Here is a 19,609-nt window from a genome sequence, read left to right as displayed (position 1 = left end):
AGTTTCTTCATTTAGTTTGTGATACCCATCAGTCTCTAGCTATGTTCCCTTTTACTGTTAGTTTTGATCTCTTATTTTAAAGGTCAACAGTTTCTTCCTATTTTGTTAACCCAATTGCCTTAAAACTGCATTTTATTCATTTGCTTCTGGCAGGCTTCAGCTATGCAAAATCCTCCACAGAGGAGACAGGATTAATTGGCTTTGGGTAACAACATTTTCATAGCAGAGGGACTACAGGGGTGCCTTCTGTGAGAAGCTGCCAGAAGCTTCCCTCATGTCCAACATCCAATCCCAGCCAGCTCCAGGACACATGAGCTGGCCAAGGCTGAGCCCATCAGGGATGATGAGAGCATCTCAAGAATAACAGAGTTAGGAAGGGGAAAGAAAGCCCTATGCCACTGCAGCCAGGAAAGAGGAGTGAGAACATGTGAGAGCAGCAGCCCTGTAGACCCTGGAGGGGCAGGAGGTGCTCCAGGTGCTGGAGCAGAGATTTCCCTGCAGCCCCTGGTGCAGCCTATGGTGAGGGAGCTGTGCCCCCAGAAGTCCTTGGGATCAGAGAGATCCACCTGCAGGAGGATCCCACCTGAGCTGTGGGTGCCTGAAGAGGAGGCTGTGACCCTGTGGGAAGCCCCTGCTGGAGCAGGCTCCTGGCAGGACCTGTGGGCCTATGGAGAGAGGAGCCCACACTGGAGCAGATTTTCTGACTGGCACTGTGGGGGACAGTCTCTTCCTGAAGGACTGCATCCCATGGGAGGGACCACATTGGAGCTGTCTGCAAAGAACTGCAGCCTATGGGAAGGACTCATGTTGGAAAAGTTCACACAGGACAGATTTCTATGGGAGTGGCACAGGGGAAGATTGTGAGAAGTTCAGTTTAGGAAGGACATTGAGACACTTGAGCACATCCAGAGGAGGGCAACGAGGGGGCTGATGAGGGGAACACAAGCCCTGTGAGGAACAACTGAGGGAGCTGGGGGTGTTCAGCCTGGAGAAAAGGAGACTCAGGGGTGACCTAATCACTCTCTACAGCTTCCTGAAAGGTGGCTGTAGCCAGGTGAGGGTTGGTCTCTTTCTCTCAGCAGTAACTGACAGAACAAGAGAACACCATTTTAAGCTGTGCCAAGGGAAATATAAGTTGGATATTAGGAAAAAGTTTTTACAGAAAGGGTGATAAAGTACTGGAATGGTTTGCCCAGGGAGGTGGTGGAGTCACCATCCCTGGATGTGTTTAAATAAGATCGGATGTGGCACTCAGTGCCATGGTTTAGTTGAGGTGTTAGGGCTGGGTTGGACTCAATGATCTTAAAGGTCTCTTCCACCCTGGTGATTCTGGGATTCTGAATCCTCCCCTGAGGAGAAGGGAGTGGCCACAGCCACCATTCTATGTTGTCCTGTGCTGCTGGTGGGGAAGAGGGAGAAAAATTGGAAATGGAGTGCAGAAAGAAGGCATAGGTAAGGGGAAAGTACTTTTAAGATCTAGTTTTAATTTTTCGTTATCATACATTGATTTGATCGGCAGTAAATTAGACTAATTACACCAAGTCTAATTTTTTTTCCCAAGACAGTCACTGGTAACTGATCTCTCCCAGTCCTTATCTCAGCTCATGAGCCTTTGCTTGTATTTTCTCTCCCCTGTATAGCTGATGAGGGCACTTGGCATCCAGCCTGAGTCAAGCCACCACACAAGAGCACAGCAGCTGAAAAATGATGGGTCAGCTGATGCTTTATCAGAACAGCACCAATTTCACAGAATGGCAGGATAACTCTGAGTAGGAAGAGCACCACAAGGATCATCAAGTCCAACCTTTAGGCAAATGGCCCATAGGGGGTATCAAATCCACAACTTTGGCATTATTAGCAACCTGCTCTAACCAAATGAGTCTTGAGAACTTGACAGTTAGGAGCTGACAGACATAAAAATAGAGAGACCTGGGAACCAAGTAGGAGCAGATTTAATCAGCAAAGCAAATAATCAGGTGATGTGAATTACAGGTTCATAATTAGGAGGATGAACAGCTGATAAAAGGGTCTCATCAAGATAAGTGTGGCAGCCTTTCTATTTAACCCAAGACTAAAGACCCCAAAAAGCTTTGATTTCTAGGCAAAGCTGAGAAAGGAACTTTTTTTTTTTGTTGTTGTTTGTGTGGTGCTATAAAGGAAAAAGCTCCACACATAGAGGCTGAGCCCATGAACAATGAAGCTGAGCTTGGTGCAGAGGTGAGAGCTCTATGGCTGCTAAACATAAATGATCCTACTTAAGGCATTAAATGCCACTTTTCTGGTTTTCCCTAATTTTCTAGTGATGACTAAGGAAAATTAATTTTCCAATTGCCTAGTCTAGAACCGTTGGCCTAAACTTAAGGCTGATTTAATATTCTGAGGAGAATTTTCTGAGCAAGAAATTTGTTATCAGCTTGTCACAGCTGAAACTACTGCTTATCCCTGTATTCTCTTACAGGTTGTCACTAATAGTGATATTTTTCTCTGGGCTATGGACTCAAGAGACACCAGGTAATGCTGCAACAAACTGATTTCATATCAGTTTGCAGGCTTCTCCATAGGTATTATCCAGACTTATGTGGGTGTTTCAGAAGAGTCTGAAGCTCTTGTGGTAGCCTTACTCTCATGTTTTTCTGTGAAACTTTAAACATACAGGGATCTGCTGGAAACTGCATTCTTTAGTTTCATGTATCACTATATTAAGCAAATGTTTCTACCTTTCCTCACTCTGGTAGCAAGTACTGATGAATTAATAAGGAATTTATTTTTATTCTCTTGAGTGTAGTTGTTATTAGTCTCCATACAGTATCTAAGGTCTTCTATCATAATTTAATCTAGCTAAGTACCAGGCAGCTGTTTGCTCATTCCTTGTCTCTTCCCGCCCCAGCAGAATGGGGAGGAGACTCAGGAAAAGCCTCAGTGATTGAGAACAATATTTTAATAATTGCAACCAAGTAAAATATAACAATACTAATTATAATAATAATTTTATTTTTTAATGTTATAAAACCTAAGAAAAATTTGTGATGCACAATAGTCACTCATTACAACTGATGCCCAGTCTGTCCCCAAACAGTGATTGGTGCCTCCAGCCAATTCCCCCCAGTTTATATACAGGTCATGACAGTCTATTGTATAGAATTTACATTTGGCTAGTTCGGGTCAGTTGCCCTGGCAGTGCTACCTCCTGGCTTCTTGTGCAGCTCCTCCCTGACAGAGCATGAGCCATTTGAAAGGTCTTTGGCTTGGTGCTAAGCAATGCTCAACAGCAACCAAAACTTCAGTGTTTTATCAGCATAATTCTTGCACTGAATCCAAAATACAGCTCTGTACCAGCTACTCGGAAGAAAATGAACTCTATCTCAGCCAAAATCAGGACAAAATATTATAAAGATAGCAGTGATTCATCTCAGAGGAAACGGTTTTCCTAGCCAAAAGTTTTTCCTTACAAAACAGAGCTGGTCCTGGAGCAGCAGATGCAGAGAACTGTTTCTAGGACTGTCTGCCCTACTCACTGTGGGTCCTGTATAAAATGCATTGGCCATCCCCAAAGATCAAAGTAAATAGATACTGGAGAAGGTTTTATCCAGCTTGGAGCAATTATCTAGCTTCTGCACTGAATCCAGTTGGTCACTTGGAGTGTGGGTGGAATAGGGTCATGTTCACCAGCATCTGTCTGCTGCTCCTTAGTGTGACCATCTCTGATGTGGGAATGACATCACTTCAGCATACAGTGCTGAACCCTCTAGGAAAAAGAATCCTCTCAGCTCTTAAAATGCACCAGTATTGTAAAAGGTCTAGCTGGTGTTAGCTCATGATGCCATAGAAACTCCTGTTTGAAGCTACAAATCCCCGTTTATTGGATGTGCATGTCAAACAAGAGGCCTTCTCTAGTCCTACACTTAGGACAGTGTGTACCTGCCTCCTGCCTGGAAGAGGTTTGGGAGCCATGGCCTGGTTTATGCTGTGGTGATAGCTTGAGACTGGAGCTTCTCAAGCCATTTTCTCTGTTCCTGGGTGGTCCTTTCCCAGTTTGAGCCAGCTGGCTTCTGGTCCTGGTACTTGGGCAAGTGACCAGGCTAGGCTGATGGAAGGGCACAGCTTATGTGGCTGCTCTCCACCCAAACTGACTTTTGGCTCTTGTGAACAGAGGGGCACAGGTGAAAGTTTCTGGTTATTTTGTGGTTGGTTTGTAGGGTTTTGTTGGGATTTTTTGGTTTAGAGATTGGGAGTGTTTTTTCACTTTTCATGAGTGTGTGGGACTTTGACATTTTGTTTTATTTCATCTAAGGTGTTCAGATTGGGGCAGCCAATGTAGAACCTTTTTGACTGTGTTCCAAAATTCTATTATTTCCATGACCAGCTGTTGCAGGTGGCATTGCCAAATCATCGAATGCCATTACTAATAGGATACTAACTTTGGAGCTGGCTTTTCTCCTGGAATTACTGCCAGTATAAACACAACCTCTCACCTCTCCTGACCAGAGATGTATGACTGTCACAGCACTGACTTTACAAAGCAATCTGGGAAATAGCAGATTTGTTTGTATTTTATTTTGAATTCCCAACTTACCAGCTTTTCAATGCATCCAACACAGGACCCATGAGTTCAGAGTGCTTGGGGGACTTCCTGAGGATAACACTGAGTGCAGAATACTTTGAAGACAAATACTTATCTCTTTTTGTTGTTGGTAAGTTGATGTAGAAGAACTTGGTGAGAGAATTACATATGGTAAAATGTTTCAAATCCTCTGAGGTGCTTCTATACTAGAATTCCCTAGATACAATGCTAGATTATTCTACTGTTATAGAGCTTAGTAGGCTGGATCTCATTGTAAGTGAACCAAACTGCTACCTTGATTTCTGAGTAATCTATGTTGTTGACTTGTTTTTTGATACCTTTGCCATGATCAGACTTGATTTTGGGCTAAAATTGAAATGCACATTGTAGTTTCTAGGCATGTTAAAGCTGGATCTCATGGGTTTTCTTTGTTATAAGAATGTTTTTTAGTAACAGCACACACTGCTCTGAAAATTCACTAGCTGAAGCTGGCACAACATTATTTATTTTTGTACTAGTGGCTTCAGCTTGGTGGAGTCGTATACTTAATGAAGTTTTAAGAAAAATTAGCTGGGGCCTCTAGCTATGGACTTAGTAGTCAGCAAGTGGTACATTTCTGTAAAAAGCATCACAGAATGCCCTGGAAGGGCACAGTGATGATACTTTTGGGATATAAACACCTGCTTTAAGATTATATGTATAAATGTAAATTTGGCCTTGAAAAAGCTCTCTATGCCATCCATTTTTCTAGAAGTGGGCTTTGTGTCAAAATCCACTTAAAATGTCCTCTTTGTTCAAGCATCACGCACAAAAACGCTCTGTAGCTGGGATACATATATCTTAAACCATAAAGAGATATTTTTTAAAGAAAAACACAAAACAACTACAACACAAAACACTAAAAAGCTCAAAATCATAAAAACGGTTTGTCTATTAAAAACATCCAAGCGAATCTTTAGTGTTCATCATCCTGGTGGATTGTCTCCTGAAGAGACTGCTGGGCAGGCATCAGAGAAATATGAGCTGCACCAGCCACAGGTCAGGGTCCTGATGTTGCTGTTGTCATCTGTCACCAAATTGGTGGTTTGGGTTTTTTCCCATCTCCAGTGCTTCAGCTGCAAGTGTTTCCTGTCCCAGTGTGCCTGTAATTTTACCACCCTTTTTCTTTACACTTAGTCACAGCTCTTTCCCCACTTTGCAATCCTCTGAGCCCAGGGAATACGGCTGGGCTGTATCACAGCAAGTTGAGCTGAATCCTTACACCAGAGCAGGTTTCTCAAGGAGTCAGCAGAGCAGGAGTTGTACCTGTTAATACAGTTAACACAGTTCTTTGCTCTCTATTTGCCTGTAGATCAGTCTGGCACAGCCTGGGAGCTGGATGAGGCCATGGCAGCCCAGTGTGGCTATACAGTAACTCACACCACCTGCAGGAGCCTTCAGCTCCGTGCCTCTGCACTGAGCTGCCACTCTCACTTAGAGGTGAGTCTGTTACAGACACTTTGACTACAGTGCTCTTGTACACTAACTTTATGTGAGAAATTACTGAATTATTAATGGACATTAACTGAGGCGTCATAATGTGTTGAGTATCTGTTAGCAGAGAATAATATAATTTTCTTCAAATTTATCCAGAGGTCTGAGAATATTCCATGGTACTGCCATTTGGAGTACCATGTACAGAAGAACACATGAAGTATATCACATGTGCCCTTAAAGGGCAACTATTTTCCTGTGGATTACAATATGGAATTGCATCTGGCAGCTGTGTTGCACTCTGCCCTAACAATATTTAATGTCTTGAGGCACTTCACAGTAAAAACTAAAACTTTGGTTGCTGGCTCACTTCAACTATGTTGTAAAACACAAAATCGCTATCTCTTAGGTTTGTTTGTTTTCTTATTGTTCAATTCTGGGGCTGTGCGAAAGGAACGAACCTGCTGCCCAAAATATTTATGTTGCTGTGTAGCTATGTGCATATATCTTGTGCAGTTAATGAAATTGAAAGTGATAATGCTTCAGTATGGCATTGCTCTTTTGTGCAGAGACTGGTGGGTGTATTTTGTAATTTAATTTATAGTCACTAGGATAGGTGGTGCCCAGCTAGGGAAAAGCAGTTTAACAGGCAAATGTTCCATTTGCCCACACAGAAAGATGTGTTCACAGTAACTGTACAAATCAAAGCATCTCACACTCCTGATATGAGCAATGCTACAACTCATCTGAAAAGTGCAAGTTGTCATTATGGTCTGTGGAGTCCCAGAGAGATAAAATGTGAAAATAACTACATGGAGGTAAGTACTTACGAAAAGTGATGGAAGTAAAGAGGTAGGTACTGCAAGATGCTTAGATTGTGTTTCCAATGCGTATTCCTAGAATTTTGTCAGCTTCAGACTGCCTCATCATGAGTGGCTTGTTAGTGAGTGCACAATATGCATTTTAAGTGATACATTTATATTTTGATTGTGTAAGTTATATTAGCAGTAATAGCTAATAAAGCTGTAAAATCACATCAAAAAGGTTAAGCTTGTAGATTGAGCTCCCTGAATGTTGCCCCAATAAATCTTATTTGAGACAACAGAGAATGTATACCTCCTGAAGGAAGTTTCCCTGCTGGGGAGGAATGCAGAAGGAGAAATGGACTCCTCTTGGAAGAGGACATGGGAGTCAAGAACAAACACTGGTCTTAAGTGGAAATAGAAAGTAGAAGATAGGTGGAAAATAAAAAGAAAATAAAACCAAGCAGACTATAGGCAAATCACCAGGCATGGTGGCATCTCTGTCTAGGAAATTCTGGTTTGCCTTGAAAAAGGCTTGTAGGGTGTTGAAGACAAGGAAATAAGTGCTATCAGCAAACCCCTTACAGATGTTTTTTCCCCTCAGGTTTCTGTCAGGAGGGAGATTCCACAGACCATAAAAGACTTTGTTCAAGATGAACCCGAAGACTGGACTCTTGTATTTCCAGAAGTAAAACTACAGGTTTTCTTTCTAGCAAAAGCTAGTGCTACCTCTGGCACATCCATCTTTCTTTTCATTAACATGCAATACTTTCTAAAAGTACTTAAGTAGCAATAACAGAACTTCTGTATCAAGTGGTTTTAGCATATTTTTATAGATTAGAAGTACAGTTGTAGGCTATGTCTCCAAGGAAAAAATCAAGTCTTCCCCAGGCAAGAGATAACTAAGAGATTGTTTTTGGTTTTAGCTTGTATTTTGCACAAAAAAAAAAAAACCAAAAAAAAACCTAAAATCCCATGGCCCATAAAACTGTGAAGAGGCTTTTTTCTTCTTGGATTTTTGTATGTGCAGAGTCTTCAGCAGTGCAGTTAGTAGTGCCATTGGTTATTCTCTGTTACCCTTAATATGGAAAGTTTTCTGTACGGATGAGGTGGAGAAAGCTGGAGGGATATCCCACTAGTAAAGTTCAAAGTAAGGCAACAAAACTGCTGGGCAATTCAACGCAGTAAATCATTCAATGCAATAAACCTGTTACTTTGAACATCATGTTTAAACTATTGATACATTTCTCTGGGTAGGCAAAAGCAGAAGAAGCTTCACTATGGCAAATAGTATTTCATCAGCCAGAAGAAAAAAGGGCTCTGCTCGTGAGCAATGCTTGGAGTGCAGGCTATGGACTCAACGCCTCAGACTCCAGGGTTCTGCTGCGCGTGCCATACACTGCTGCCCAAGTTCAGCTGATCGAGGTTGGTGTGCTCCTTCTGACCCAACAACCTGCCAGGCTGTGCAGGTCTAACCAGATTCCTTCCTTACAGGATCAGGGAATTACCTTTTCTGTGCTGAGATCAAGTACATTTTACAAATACCGGTGGGTGATCCTGATGGTGGATACTGCTGTGGCATGTCCTGTAGGTAAGGAGTGTGGTACCATGCTCCAACGCCAAAATGTACAGGGACAGAATCACAACCAGTGAGCTGACAGCTTTCATCTCTTGTCCCTAAGATGGTGTGGACTACACAAACAAAACTATCACCTGGACTGTTCCGAAGTATATTCCACCACTGTCTGCTGGAATGACTAGCCTTAAGGATGTGCTTGTGGAAGCTGGCGTGGATCTACACAGACTCTCTGCCAAGGAAATGGCTTCCAGGAAATATGTGTTATTGAATGAATTAACAACAATTACAATGAAGATTCCAATAGGTGCAAAAGGTGGTTATTACAAGGTTGGTTACTTATATTAGGTGCCAGCAATATGCAAGCAATATTCTGGGATGTATGTTTGTTTTCTGATGAGGAATAATTCTTCATCTTGTGCCTTTCAAATACAAGATGGGAGTGACGGATTTGTTAAAAACTCCAGAAGCCCTGACCAAAGATAGTATTTGTAATCACCACTTTATGAAGAATTTCTTTTCTTGCAAGCGCAGGTAGACAGAACCCTACACAGAACTATTGATTCATTAATTACTCAGGTTAGCATGGAGCTTTCACCTATTCCTGATGTCATACTCCTCTGAGACGGTTCTAACTGGATTGTAAAGCATTGATGGGTTCTGTTGTATCATACAAACCACTTAAGAGAATGAGAATAACCCATTAGTCCAGCAGACCATGTGCTCTTGGGATGGGTTAGGACTACACATCTAAATCTAGCTGCTTGGGGTGAGCTGAGTCCTGGGCAAATGTAGCAACTGAACTTCTGGTGAGGTTGCATAAGCAACCCTATTCAGTGTGAAATAGTCTGCTGCTGTTTTGAATCTTGGGGAGTGGGAGATAATTTTCTAAAGGAAGTCTTCTGAGTATTCTGAGATAATCTCAACAGGGATACAAGAGTTCAGGATTCCTGAGCAAAAAGGGCAATTTGTTGGGGCTGTAGATTTAGCTGACCTTGAGATGCTCCCACATAACTTTAATGCAAAATCAAGCCGTACTAAAGGGTAGTGATTTGAATTCTAGACTTCTGTGAGCAATGGACAGCTTGGAGTAAAATACACCATCAACCTGCTCTTGGAACACCAGTGGGAAGATAACAAATGGGGACTAACAAAATATACTATCATCAAGGAAATAGAAACACCATTTGAACAAGAAGAAGTTGTTATAACCAATAGTAAGTAGCTGAACATTGAATTTACCAAAGGTTTTAGTACTTAAGGTTAAGAGCTTAAATGCTGTTTTTTCCTTTTCAGATTTAAATCTGAGTGCAGGACTAATGAATGTTACAGTGGGAACATTCCTCCCAGATGCAGAGCTTGTGAACTTAACCATTGAAGGAGTTATTGTGGCTGCACCTGAAGCTGTTCAGCATGGCTACCTAATACACAGGACCAGCTATGCTAATGGAAGCAAAGCATATGTACTACAAGTCTCACTTGATGCATCAAGTGTTAAAAAAGAGGTGTGTACGAAGGCACTGCAGCATCCCATGGTATGGAAATGATGATATCACTTGGTGATTTTTCATGTCTAAATATGATTTTCCTAGTACACGGGAGAGGACATGAGAGCCTACACCCTGAATATCACACTCACATTCATCACCTATCCATCACGTGAGACCTTTGTTGTCCCAGTAGTTGCACTGTCAGCTGTGAAAGATGCAGGTAAACTTTGTGGAACTTAGACAAAACTGCACCAACCTGGCTGTGAGCTCTGGCTGTGAGCTGGGCTGATTTCAGCCAGGGATGCTGCCAGGCCCAGGGAGCTGCACTGAACTGATGGCAGCTGGCTGACTCTTGGTTGTTTTGCAGTACTGCCCAGTGCCACGGGGTTTTGTGATGGGAGGAACCTCCAACTCATTATCACTCGTGGGAATGTGGACCAAAACTGGCTACCCTTCATCTCAGACTGGCACCTGACCCAAGAGGCTGCACAGAAGTACAATTACATTCTGAGGGACAATGGCACTCACCTGGCAATCTCTGTCCCTTTCCTTTCTCCCCATGTGAGCTATGAGGTAAGGCTGCCAACATGTAGCAATTGAAAGGCATGTTCTAGCTGTGAGATATCAACAAGACACAGTATATTGTTGAAAGCAAAATAAAACTTCTCTTTGAAATAGTCTCCTAAGGTATAATGGAGGCTTATTTTCTGCCCTTGTAAGAAAACTTTAATTTCCCTTAGTTAATGTTGGCAGAAATGGGCAAGAAAAAAAGAAACATGTTCTGCATTTACTGTATGGCTGAGCATTTTTAAGGACAACTATACATGCAGTGGAGTTTGTATTGCATTCTTCTGCAAAACAACTGAAAAAGCTCACCCTGTGAGCTTCGGATTAAAAACATCCTGTTTAAATACATCCTGTGGATCTGACTTTGCTCAAGCACCATATCTTTGACTTGTGATAACCTGCCCTCTTTAGTTTTTGAATGCTTTAGTTGAACAGTGTGTATTCTCTTGTTTACCTGTGATTGTCATCTCTAGGGCTTTCATACCTCTGCAATAAAGGCTTCATTCTACTTAACCTTGAAGGATGACATCACCTTGGCTCAGAGGAGAGATTTCTCAGTTTCCTGCTTATTTTCACCTTCAGAGCTAATACGTAATAGCATGTTGGGGATTAGCTGTTAATGCTATTTGAGTTGCAAAACTAAGCCATGCAGTCTGAAATGTTCCTAGGTTTTAGAGTTGTGTGGCACTCTGTTTGCTTGTCAGATTTCCTACCAGTTAATATGCCACAAGGCAGGTATAATTAAATGTTGGAGTGGCTATCCTGCCTAGTACAGGAATGGGGGAAGGAAGTGGGAAAGTCTACTTCCCCACGCACCTCCAGAATCAAGAAGCTATGTAAAGGGATTTTGTGGTTGTTTTGAGAGTTGAATGAGGTGGGGAGGGGTTTGGTGGAATGTGGGGAGAACCAGCATATAAAACAGTCATTCTAAAGATGTTAGAACCCCAGATACTAAGAGTTTTAACAACTCATCAGTATTAAAATGTATGGAATATCTTGGCTAGAAAAATCCTTTTGAAGAGAGTGAGAGCTCCTTGTGGGCTGCCAAAAGAACTTGCCAGCAAATCCATTCAGAACTTTGTTGTTAGGCTACAAGAGGAGGTTGAATCCTGATTTGTGTAAAAATGTATATTTCTCTTTCAGAGTGCCTGCCCAATGGCACTGTGATTATTACTGCAATCAAACTGGTAGGTGGTGAAGATCTGGATACTGCTCTGCTTGTCTTGAGGGACAGACAGTGCAAGCCCAGTCTAGTGACAGAGAGAACTGCAACCTTCAAGTTCAATGTCAACACTTGTGGAACAAGTAGAAAGGTAAGGACTTGGTCACATGAAGTTTACTCTGCATTGGGGTAGAGTTACTGCTAGACCTGGCAGAATTTCAGAGGTGAGCACTAGCTGCATGGAAGTCACAGCTGAAATGAGCACAGTGGTAAATCTATACCTTTCTGAGCTTACTAAATTCAGTTGAGCAGAATTTCTTACTGAGTAAAAATATTTTCTCAAGGTCAGAGGTGCTTTCTGAAGCTTGCCTTCAGTGTAACACCTCTGAATTGTTTCATGGTGGGCTTGAATGGGAGTTTATGCTGGTCAGATGTATTTGTATGCCTTGCAGAAGCTCTTTGGGTACTGCTAATGACTACATGGCCAAAGACTAGAGTGGGTATTATTTGTACCATCAAATACTGTATAAATAGAAAACAAACGAAACAACAAATAACCAGAGCATGCCTAAATTCAGATCATCTCAAATGCAGTTTGTTTCTGCATTGTTGCACTTCATTCTACTCACTGATTCTGTAAATAAGCTCAGTTTTTCTTTATCTCAGGACCCGTGCACTTCTTTTCTACGGTGCTCTGTCATATTCAAGCTAATAAACTTTCTTCTTGATGGCACAGCTGTCACCTATGGTCAGCTTTAGTTCAGTGGGCATTGGGCTTTTGGCTGGTAATTTCTGCCTATTTGTAAGCATACTCTGCTCAGTGCATTCTGGCAGTCAAGCAGAGGGATGTAGACAATGTGCCAAACACAAATCAGACTCTAATGTGACTGTCCTGTTTGTAATGATGTACATCCTTCAGTTCAACAGCACAACTGTGGCATACGAAAACGAGGTAGTCTATTTCAGACCTGGCGATGATATTCCCATATACCAGTAAGTGTCATTCCCTAACAAAAGGTTGTACATGTTATTTTGGCTGTAAAAAATCTAATGCTAAACCCTTTCTTTCAGACTGAAATTTCTCTGCTTGTATGCAGTTGAGCAGACTGCTGATGTTCCATATGAATCTAAGAAGAACCCACCACCCAGTATACAGCCAGGGTCTGGCTGTCTTGCCCTTTCATTGAAGCTTTTCAAAGGTAACATCTATGATTAGACTCCATAAAATCACTGAATGGCTGAGGACGAAAGGACCTAAGATTAATCTTGCTCATCCACTCTGCTCAAGCAGGGCAGTGTAGAAAATGTTCCCCAGCACCACGTTCAGATGACTTTTAAATGTATCAAAGGATGAAGAGGAAAATTTTTAAGGCCTCCGACGGGACTTTCCTCTTCCAAAATTTGACGAAAATGGTCAAATATCAGTAGTGGAGCAGACTTAGCATCACTGACACATGTATGGTTTTCCTGCTTTGTCTGGGCATGATGTAAGTTTTGTGAAGTGAATGTGATGCCAGCTTCTCTCTCCTATGAGCTCCTGAAGTGTTGCTGAGCAGGTTCAGCAACTCCCTGCAATGGTTGTAATCTGTGTCAAAGATACTGCTTTGAAGTGGTACCGACCCCAGCATAAAAAGTTAACTGAAGCCTGAACCAAACACTCACAATTACTGGAATGGCCATTATGATTTTTTTAAAATTCATTTTCCCTTCTCACTACCTTTGAGACAATTTTGAATAACAATATTAATGGCTTTTTGCAGAAGGAGTGTTTCATTTCTGAATCCTCAGAGGTGGGGAATATGTTTGAGATTTTTCCTTTCATGGCTGATCTTGCTCTCTTGCCATTCTATCCCCAATTCTTGACATTTGTATGCTGTCCCAGGTTTTATTATTACTGTACCAGAGTAAATGGTAGTGGAAAAGAGAGTGAAGCAGAAAGTTTGTGAATATTTCCTCCACAAAAAGGAAGCTCCTAATATCAATACTCTCTTGCAGAGAAATCCTATTCAGAGCCCTACCAGGAATCAGAATATCCTGTGGTAAAATACCTGAGGGAGGCTCTGTATTTTGAAGTTGAACTGCTCCAGCCTAAAGATGCAAGACTGGACCTAAACCTGGATGACTGTTGGGTTACCAATTCCCATAGCCAGGACAGCCTCCCCCAGTGGCACATCCTTAAAAATGGGTGAGGAAGGCTTCCCTCCTCTGTTTGCTGACTGCTCAGCACAGGGTGCTGTACCTCAGGTGGCAGGAAAGGGCAAGAGGCAGAGGTGCAAGTGGCAGAGGTCACCTTGGAGGCAATTACTGCTAATCTGTGGGGCATGTATTGGTGTCAGCACAGTGACTGTGCCTTCTGGGACCAGCAGGTATGTGAGTGGCCAGAAGTGCTTCTAGCTAACAGTTCTGGCTGGAAATAAAGAGCAATAAGCAACCCTGAGTGTGGGCAAAGGCAGGGATCATGAACTGGGGAGATCCTATTCATTCCCCTACGGCCCAAGGAAAATGGAGAGGGAAGCTCTGCTGTATTTCATCTCTTTGCTGTGTTTGAAGATCTAGTTGAAGGTTTAGATCAAATATATTTCCTCTCATGTATTTCCCAAACAGGTGTGAAAACAACAAAGACTCCTACAGAACTGTCTTCCATGAAGTGAATTACAGCCTCAGAGTAAAATTTCCCCAGCACCTCAAGAGATTTGAAGTGAGGATGTTCACCTTTGTCCAGGGCACATCTCTGTTACAAGAGCAGGTCAGATGTCTCTGTTCTGTCATGAGCTGTTGGCAGTCCTGACGGGTGAGCCCAGGGTGATGCATGCAGCCAGTGCTGTGTAATGGCTCAGCTGGCTAGTGCTGCCTGGGGCTGCTGGACACCTCCTTGAAGGCATAACACCCTCCCAGGGGTGAATAAAGGCCATCCACTTTTGTTCGGTTCACAAAACAAAATTATAGACTCATTCAGGTTGGAACAGACCTCCAAGATTCTCAAGTCCAATCTTGGACCATCATGACTACTAAATAAATATTATGAAGTGCCACATCAATTCATTTTTGAACACTTCCAGGTATAGTGACTCCACCACTTTTCTTGGGAGGCTGTTCCATTGCTTTGTCACTTTTTCAGTGAAAAACTTTTACCTAATACTCAAGCTGAACTGCTCCTAGTGCAATATGAGGCCATTTTCCCCTTGTCCTGTCGCTAGTTGCCTGGGAGAAGAGGCCACCCCCCACCTTGACACAACCTTCATATCCTTTGGGATCAGTACACACTGGATTCCAAATAAGACTTCCCTAAATAATCTAAATATTCTTGTCTTGTAGTTGTACTTCCACTGCAGTGTGGTGATCTGCAATACTAAGCAACAGCCTTTAGACCTCTTTTGTCCAAGGAGATGCAATCCTGGGAAACACAGATTTGGTAAGAAAACAGACATGTCTCTACTCTCTCCTGTGTTTTTGCTCAACAATTTGGCATGTGTTCTCACTAATCATGCCAGGTTGCAGACTTCTAGTCCTAGGTTATGCTGTCCAGGGAATTAAAAGCTGAAATGTCTTACAGCCCACAGTGCACATCCACATGGGCAAGTGTCATCTGGACCAGTGCTTCTTAGGAAGTAAAACAATAAGGACAGGTTGGTGTCAGTCTTAAATTTCACTATTGGAACACCGAGTGTACTGCTGCTGCAAGGTGACACATTTATGTGTACATCTCTTCTCCCTGCAGGTGAATGCACCACCTTCTGACACACGGAACAAGAACTACTTCATTTTATGAAGTCACAGTTAGGTGGCCTAAGCAACCACAGTGTGCTGCCCAGATTCACAAGTAAAATTGTTTCTGTGGTATCTACTGGGAAAATAGATTATCAGAGTCTATGGAGAAAAGGGTCAGTTAACCCATATTGGGTGTTAACTTCTAAGTTAAATTATTGTATTGTTCTTCTCTGTTCCTCTACAACATTAAACTCTTGGTCTTTTGTGTGTTTATCTGACCTAGTCTGCTCAGCTAATATGTCTGAAACTTGTGTTGCTTTCCAGTTGGAAGCATCTGTTTTGGAGTGGGGGAGGAAGATGGCAACAAGTGTGAATTTAATTCCTTAATTGTAAATCACTTCAAGCTTTTTTTTGAGCTTCTGTATGAACAAAGGACTGGGAGAGCTTAATGTCAGTAATAGAATGTGAGGTTTTTTGGAGTAAGATGGGATGAACATCCTTGATCCTGTAGTGGCTGTTTATAGGAAGGCTCTAAACGGATTCCTTCAGGAGTGTTGTGGCTCTGCAATGTCAAGTTGCCTTCCCTACGTGGGTCAAACAACTCACAGGTAACATCAGTGACTGCTTAGCTCAGTATCTTCACTGAGGATTAGCTGAGGAAGAAAATTTTAGCAAAGACTTGTGATAGTAATAATGATAGTACATGGACTCTATCTGCAAAGTGTTAAGGATTTTTCCTTCCTAGAGAATGTGATGCTTAGGGGCTTCTGTCAGATTTTCCTTTGTGCGTTTTGTTTTAGTTTTTTTTAATAGATAAAAAATTTCTTGGTTTCCTCTTTGCATCTGAACAGTGATTTGAAAAGAGTTTGGATTCAATATTACATTTTTCCTGTTCTAATGAAAGCTACTGCTTAGCATGAATCTTGATCCCGTAGAAGTAAGTACACAATAATAGGTGTCTGCTTTTTAACTTTAGATTAAGAAGAATTATACAACAGGAAATTTCTGTGAAAGTTAACTTGAGCAAGAACATATTTTCTGACTCTATTAGCACTTTGTGAGACAGCATGGAGTAGAAAAAAAATGTATCTCTGTTGCTACCTGTACAGAGACCCCCCTAAACAGTTTGTGCTGTAATTGCAGCTCATGTAAGTCTTGTCTTTTAGATGCCTGCTAAGCATATCTATAGTAGATGTCTTACTGTCATTTCTGGAGAAATCTCTGTGGGCTTTGTGATTAGAAACGTGTCATGACTGTTTTCCAGCAGAGAAGGCTATTGTGATGAAGGATTCATTTTGCTACCCCTGTTGTAGATGCAGACTAAAGCCACAGAGTTGTGATATTGAGGAATATCAACATGGGAATAGTGGGAAAATGCAGAACACATAAGCCTGACAGCAGATTTTATAAGTCAATGACTTGGTGCCCAGTGCTTTCCCCTGGGTTAGCCCACTGGTCTGAGGACTGGGTAATGCTCAGTCTGCAGGGAAAACCCACTAAGAAATCAAGGGAGACACCTCTACTGTGCTGCCAGGGTTTTGCACCTAAGAGAGCACAGCCATGGGAGCTTTAGATGGTGTGGTGCCTTCCCTGTGTCTTACCTTGTGCTGACAAGAAATGAGAAACCTTGTGTCTCCCCAAGAAATTAGGCTGTTAAGCAGTGTTTTCTCCAGCTGAGTGAATGACAATCTTCATCTGCCTTCACCAGCACAGCACAGGCTGCCTTAAGGAGCCTAAACCACCTTCATTCTTATATTTTTGTGGGGTAAGAGTGTAACACTTAGAGACTGCTGTGAGAACCAAGCCTACAGTTGGGCAGCCCAGTTCAGTTCTGTTAACTCTTTGTTATGGCTTCCTGGGTTTTCAGGTTTTTTCTTCAAACCAAGACTCAAGGACATAATCAGGCATAGAAATCTGGTAATTACAATCTTGTCTAAGACATGTTCATTTATTTTCCTAGCTTAGTCAACACCTTGACATGCTTTATCTGTTGATGGGCTTTCAGGAGTTGTAGAAAAGCAAGGTGATGCCCAGGTACATTGTGGCTCTACTCTTCAGCTCTTCTAAAAGCACTGTTTAGTGCCATTTTGAAGGATGAGTTATGTGAAGAATCATCTTTTCTATTAACCTTGCTGATATGTGGGAAAACTCAAGGACATTTCCCTCTGTGGCTGGACAAGGATTTATATAAAGCTTCTTGTCAGAGGTTCCAACAGCCTGTGAGACACACAAAATCTATTTGAATATCAGTAAAATCTTTTAAAGACATGACAGTAGTACTCTCTCTACCTCAGAGGTGTCTGTTTATACTAAAATTCAGGAGCTGCCTTCCTGGTTATATATATAAAAAAGAAAAAAAAAATCTTCAAGTGTTTTATCAACACCTCTTTGCCTTTTAAGTGGATATTTTATGACCACATGCTTTTCCCCTGGTATTTGGGATGTTATTTTTATATCCCTGTTAACACAAGTTGAAAGCAGATCAATCTTCTTTGTTTATGCTTAAAGTCCTCTGCAATTCAACAGGTGAATGACAAAAGTGGTAAGGGAAAAGAGAAGTCTGGTGTGATTTGTTTTTATAAGAAAATAGGAACAATAACAGAAATATACTGCAGATAGTTATTTCCATTTCAAGTAAATACTGATAAATCACTGCTGATAAGTAACCTCATATTGGTCACTGATGGGCAGAAATCTCATCTTTTATATAGTCTGTATTCAATGACAGCCAGTACTTTACTCTTTTGGTGACTTAAAGTAGCAACCACTTAATACTGAAAAACTAAGAAAAGTGCCATCTACTTTTTTGTCCCAATTAATTTTCTCTCCCTGGCATATTCCTTTATTTTTTCTTTTACATGCCAAACTCTTCAGTAAATGCTATGCACTTCAATCCAGAGGAAAACATGTTCTGACAATGTTCTAATGATTTGAAAAGCTTAAGAAAGTTTAGCTCCTGGCTTCTGCCACAAATCTATTTGAGTTTTTAGCCACTTCCACATAATTTCTTCTTTTATTTGTGCCTGTGAGCCTAGAAACACCTACAGTATTGGTGAGAATGCTGGAAGGGCATGTGCTTGGAGAGAAATGCTTTAAAGCATCAATAAGCTGAGTTTTCCTCCTTATCATGCACATCAAGCACTGTAAGACTGCAAGCCTAGGCTGATGTTGGTGTATAAAGAAACAAAATTCAGGGGCTTGATCAGGGTTGGGGGCTCAGAAGGATCCAGCTTGTTAGAAATCGAAAGAGTTTATTGGGATCTGTGAATTGTCTTTCCAGTTTCCTGCCTGTTAAAGGCAATAAGAGGATTTGTGGTTGCATGGCAGATAAGTTGGGGAGCAGAACTCAGTCACTGGGCCCTCAGAAGCTGGAGGTGTATTTATATTTTTGTGGAGCATTTTTTAGCTACTGCTAGGCAGAGCTGGAAGCATAGCTCCTGGCTTCCTTAGTCGGAGAGGATATGGCAGCTCCCAGAGAAGCAGCTCTCCCAAGGAACTGGCTGAAGCCCATTTGCAGGAGGTTTTCTTTGTCCCAAGCACACCTATGTGCAGCCCAAATGTGTCACCATAAAACCTCTTGGCACCTACATGGTGCTCCTCAGCATAGAATTTCAAAGCCCTGTGTGTGTGCGGGCGGCCCTGGGCTCGCCTCTGCTTTGGGGGGTGGGGGGCGAGTTCTATGGATCACAGAGCTGGGGCTTGCCTGGGGAGCTTCTTCCACTGTGAGCCCTTAACCACTGGGGAATATTCTCTCCAAGGCATTTATTCTTGTCCTCAAGAGGTGATTTGACCTCCTTGCCCCCCTCAGGGTCTATGTCTAGGTGTTGCTGCTGCTGGCAGCCAACACTGCTGTACAGTCCTTTGTACAGAGTGGGCAGAGAAGCTGTGGGTTCAGGTGGAAAGCCTGTCCTGCTGAGTGGGGCTGTGCAAGCCTGCAAGCCTCCTGAATTCTGGACTAATCCCCTGCCTGCAAGACCTCCAAGGCCTCCTCCTTTGCACTGTTGTGCCTCCTGCTAAATAGAGCAGTATCTTATCCTTCCAGCTGGCCCAGAACAGCCCCTGGTCCCTGAGGTAGGAAATGAACCCAGAGTCTATTGTCACATCCTTGGTACCAGCAACTGCTCCTTCCAGCAGCAACAGCTGGCTCACGGCACCAAAGGAGTTAACTGGTATAAAATCCATTATATGTAACTGCCTGTTCTGCCCTGCCTTTTTCTTCCCTAATGAAAGGTTTAGGATGGATGCGGGGCTTCAATCCCTCTTTTCCAT

At 42.3% G+C, this 19,609-nt stretch overlaps 1 protein-coding gene across 4 annotated transcripts; it reads left to right on the top strand.

Annotated features, from left to right (window-relative positions):
- The first annotated feature begins 2,049 nt into the window (after positions 1 to 2,049).
- On the top strand, positions 2,050 to 15,618 carry LOC135444797 (zona pellucida sperm-binding protein 2-like). 4 transcript variants are annotated; one of them, XM_064706857.1, is made up of 22 exons: positions 2,050 to 2,217; positions 2,459 to 2,511; positions 4,599 to 4,691; positions 5,913 to 6,040; positions 6,709 to 6,852; positions 7,442 to 7,525; positions 8,095 to 8,262; positions 8,332 to 8,428; positions 8,520 to 8,743; positions 9,477 to 9,630; positions 9,710 to 9,918; positions 10,006 to 10,123; positions 10,271 to 10,476; positions 10,944 to 11,061; positions 11,614 to 11,783; positions 12,552 to 12,625; positions 12,704 to 12,831; positions 13,628 to 13,817; positions 14,237 to 14,378; positions 14,948 to 15,044; positions 15,186 to 15,258; positions 15,351 to 15,617. In XM_064706857.1, the coding sequence occupies exons 1-21, from the start codon at positions 2,195 to 2,197 to the stop codon at positions 15,242 to 15,244; spliced, it is 2,679 nt and encodes an 892-aa protein (XP_064562927.1). In that variant the 5' UTR covers positions 2,050 to 2,194; the 3' UTR covers positions 15,245 to 15,258; positions 15,351 to 15,617. The 4 variants fall into 4 exon arrangements, with proteins under 4 accessions (XP_064562927.1, XP_064562926.1, XP_064562930.1 ...); XM_064706856.1 differs by having other exon boundaries at positions 7,442 to 7,537; positions 15,351 to 15,488; XM_064706860.1 differs by lacking the exon at positions 2,459 to 2,511 and having other exon boundaries at positions 15,351 to 15,618.
- Positions 15,619 to 19,609: the final 3,991 nt, after the last annotated feature.

Source organism: Zonotrichia leucophrys, chromosome 3 (assembly GCF_028769735.1).
Source record: "Zonotrichia leucophrys gambelii isolate GWCS_2022_RI chromosome 3, RI_Zleu_2.0, whole genome shotgun sequence".
Taxonomy (NCBI): Eukaryota; Metazoa; Chordata; class Aves; order Passeriformes; family Passerellidae; genus Zonotrichia; species Zonotrichia leucophrys.
Note: the sequence above shows the minus strand (reverse complement) of the source record. Positions and strands in the feature narration are given on the sequence as shown.